This window comes from Macrobrachium rosenbergii, chromosome 14, assembly GCF_040412425.1.
Source record: "Macrobrachium rosenbergii isolate ZJJX-2024 chromosome 14, ASM4041242v1, whole genome shotgun sequence".
In the NCBI taxonomy this organism is placed as follows: domain Eukaryota; kingdom Metazoa; phylum Arthropoda; class Malacostraca; order Decapoda; family Palaemonidae; genus Macrobrachium; species Macrobrachium rosenbergii.
The window spans coordinates 30,399,884-30,402,383 of record NC_089754.1 but is presented as its reverse complement, the minus strand read 5'-3'; the positions used below and the strand labels follow the sequence as shown (position 1 = coordinate 30,402,383).

The 2,500-nt window shown below is 35.0% G+C and overlaps 1 protein-coding gene across 1 annotated transcript in view; it reads left to right on the top strand.

Annotated features, from left to right (window-relative positions):
• Nucleotides 1-1,140: 1,140 nt before the first annotated feature.
• The window catches only part of LOC136845584 (coagulation factor IX-like), an 8,518-nt gene continuing 7,158 nt past the window's right edge, over nucleotides 1,141-2,500 (top strand). Inside the window, exons 1-2 of the mRNA XM_067115750.1 lie at nucleotides 1,141-1,729; nucleotides 2,299-2,338. Coding sequence (XP_066971851.1) covers nucleotides 1,640-1,729; nucleotides 2,299-2,338 — 130 coding nt within the window. The 5' untranslated portion in view covers nucleotides 1,141-1,639. The remainder of the gene's footprint in view (nucleotides 1,730-2,298; nucleotides 2,339-2,500) is intronic.

Below are 2,500 nucleotides of genomic sequence, written 5' to 3'. Positions count from 1 at the left end.
CCTGTCTTACCTGTTGGGGCTTTTGAATGGTTAAATCATTGGTCAGGATCTTGAATTAAGTTTGATTTGGGAAGTCTCAATCATAGTGTTGCTTCTGATGTCAATTTAATATGTATATTTTTTATTTATAATTGTTTGTATATTCTTCATCTTTATTAGACTGTCTACCTATGCATCTTCCTATGTTGCTTTGTAGCTGTTGGCATATCTTCCATTGTTTGTAGTCTGTCTACCTATGTATCTTTCTATGTATCAGTGTGGACGTTTGTCTGTTTGTATGTTCTTCTACTTTGGCAGGCTGTTTACCTATGTATCTTCCCATGCATCATTGTAGCTGGTTGTCTGTTTGCTTATCTTTCTCTATGGAACCTTGTCTGCCTATGTATCTTTTTATGTATCATCGTGGCTGTTTGACAATCAGTTTAGCTCTCCTCTTTGACAGGCTGTCTACCTATGTATCTTTCTATGTATCATTGTAGCTGTTGGTGTGTTGGCTTATCTTTCTCTTTGGCAGGCTGTCTACCTATGTATCTTTCTATTATCATTGTTGCTGCTGTCTACGTCTATCTTTCCTTTTTATTTGCATTCTGGCTACCTAAGCATCTTCATATGTATAATTATAGCTGATTGTCTATTTTTCCTCTTTGGCAGGCTGTCTACTATGTATCTTGTCGTGTATCTTTGTGGCTGTTTGTCCGTCTCCCTTTTATTACAGTCTCTCTCTCTCTCTCTCTCTCTCTCTCTCTCTCTCTCTCTCTCTCTCTCTCTCTCTCTCTCTCTCTCTCCTGTTTATTTATTGCATCTCTTTGGTAGGCTGTCTCCTTTTGTAACTTTCTATGTATCGTTATGACTGTTTATCTATTATTTTTCCTCTGGCAGGCTGTATGCCTCTGTATCATTCTATGTATTAGTGTAGCTGTTTGATAAACGGTCTATTTTTCCTAAGTATCCATGAGAAATACATTATCTATAAATGATATGTACATCTGAATATTTATCTAAATATATCATCTATAAGGCTAATAAGTTAACTTTTTTTTAAAATCAGGTGAATAACGATAATTATATGGAGAAAAGTCTTTGCCTTTTGAAGTCAACCGGATGAGTGATTAGGAATATTGACCTAGAATCGAAAACCTTCCTTTTTTAATTTGAAAAATATTTTTTTCTTGTATATTTGCAGTGAATTTATTCATTGGTCAAAAACTCAGTAAAGTCTTTGAATTTCCAAAATTCCAAATGAGCGTGAATTCTCTTTGGGCATCTATTTAAGGTCCGACAAATTAATTCCAGCTAATTGCTTCTTAAGAAGGCTGGCTGGGTCATTCATCTGTCATCATCCATCAGTAACACCCGGATTTGACCACTGACCCTTTTTCCAGGTGTACATAAGGAATGAGAGAACTTAAAATGACGTGTAATGACGTGTAATTATTGGTCAATTTATCACTTTACTGGTGAATACTCGTTCGCAACGACGTAGCCCAGAAATTTGTATATAAGAACCTCCCGGTCCCTTGCAAAATCATTCTGGGACGGGACCAGTTAACTAAACCTAAAAAGGGAGAAGAAGCCGAGGTTTAGTCCAGTTCAACAGACTGAAAGTCATCAACGTCATCATCAGAAAGGGAGGAAGAAGATGAGTCCAAGAATCTTTAGAACTGGAGCCCCTTTGGTCCTCTTGATGAGTCTGTTGGTGCTACCCTCATTGGCCCACACCATTTTGGAGGTAAGTGAAATATAATTCTGGGTGTCTACGAGGTAGGGAAGGCTAGGTGCTGTAAGGAAAAGCTAAAGAAGCTGGAGAAGGATGGAATGATTAGTCGAGATTTAGTGAAGACAAAGAAACCTAATGATTCATCAGAAGGAATAGCTGATGTTTATTCTAAGATGATGGCAGTACTGACGTTCTCCAAGGTGACTAGAGGACATGTTGATATTAGATGTCGTAACAGAGAAACTTAAATCTTGACTGAGGAAGGTATTAAAATTTTAATAATCATAACCTTTTAGAAAAAAGGTATTATCAAGTTTTACTGTTTAAGGGTCGAAGTTAAAGAGGTATTTTGAATGTTTGTAACTTTTTAAAACAAAGATTTCATCTTCCAAAGGATGAATATATCAATCTGTCACAAAAAAAAAAGATTTTATCTACATGAGAAAACATTTTCTGAATTTTGGAAACAAAAATTTTATTTATAATTGAGTGGATACATTTTTTGACTTTCAAAGACAAAGATTTGATTTACTTAGGTATGAATATTCTTTTTGACTTGTGATTCTAATCTTTCATCACAGCCTCGTGTTGCCAGAAATGGAACTGTGGTCCAGCCGAGAGGTAAAGTATTCAGCAATATCTTGACAGCCAATGATATTAAGTGATGAGATAATGATAACTGTTACCTTATAATTACTTTAAAAAATTCATATTAGATATAAAAATCACAAGTCTGTAAGTTATCAAAATATTAACTTTTCTAATCTACAATTACTTAAAAAT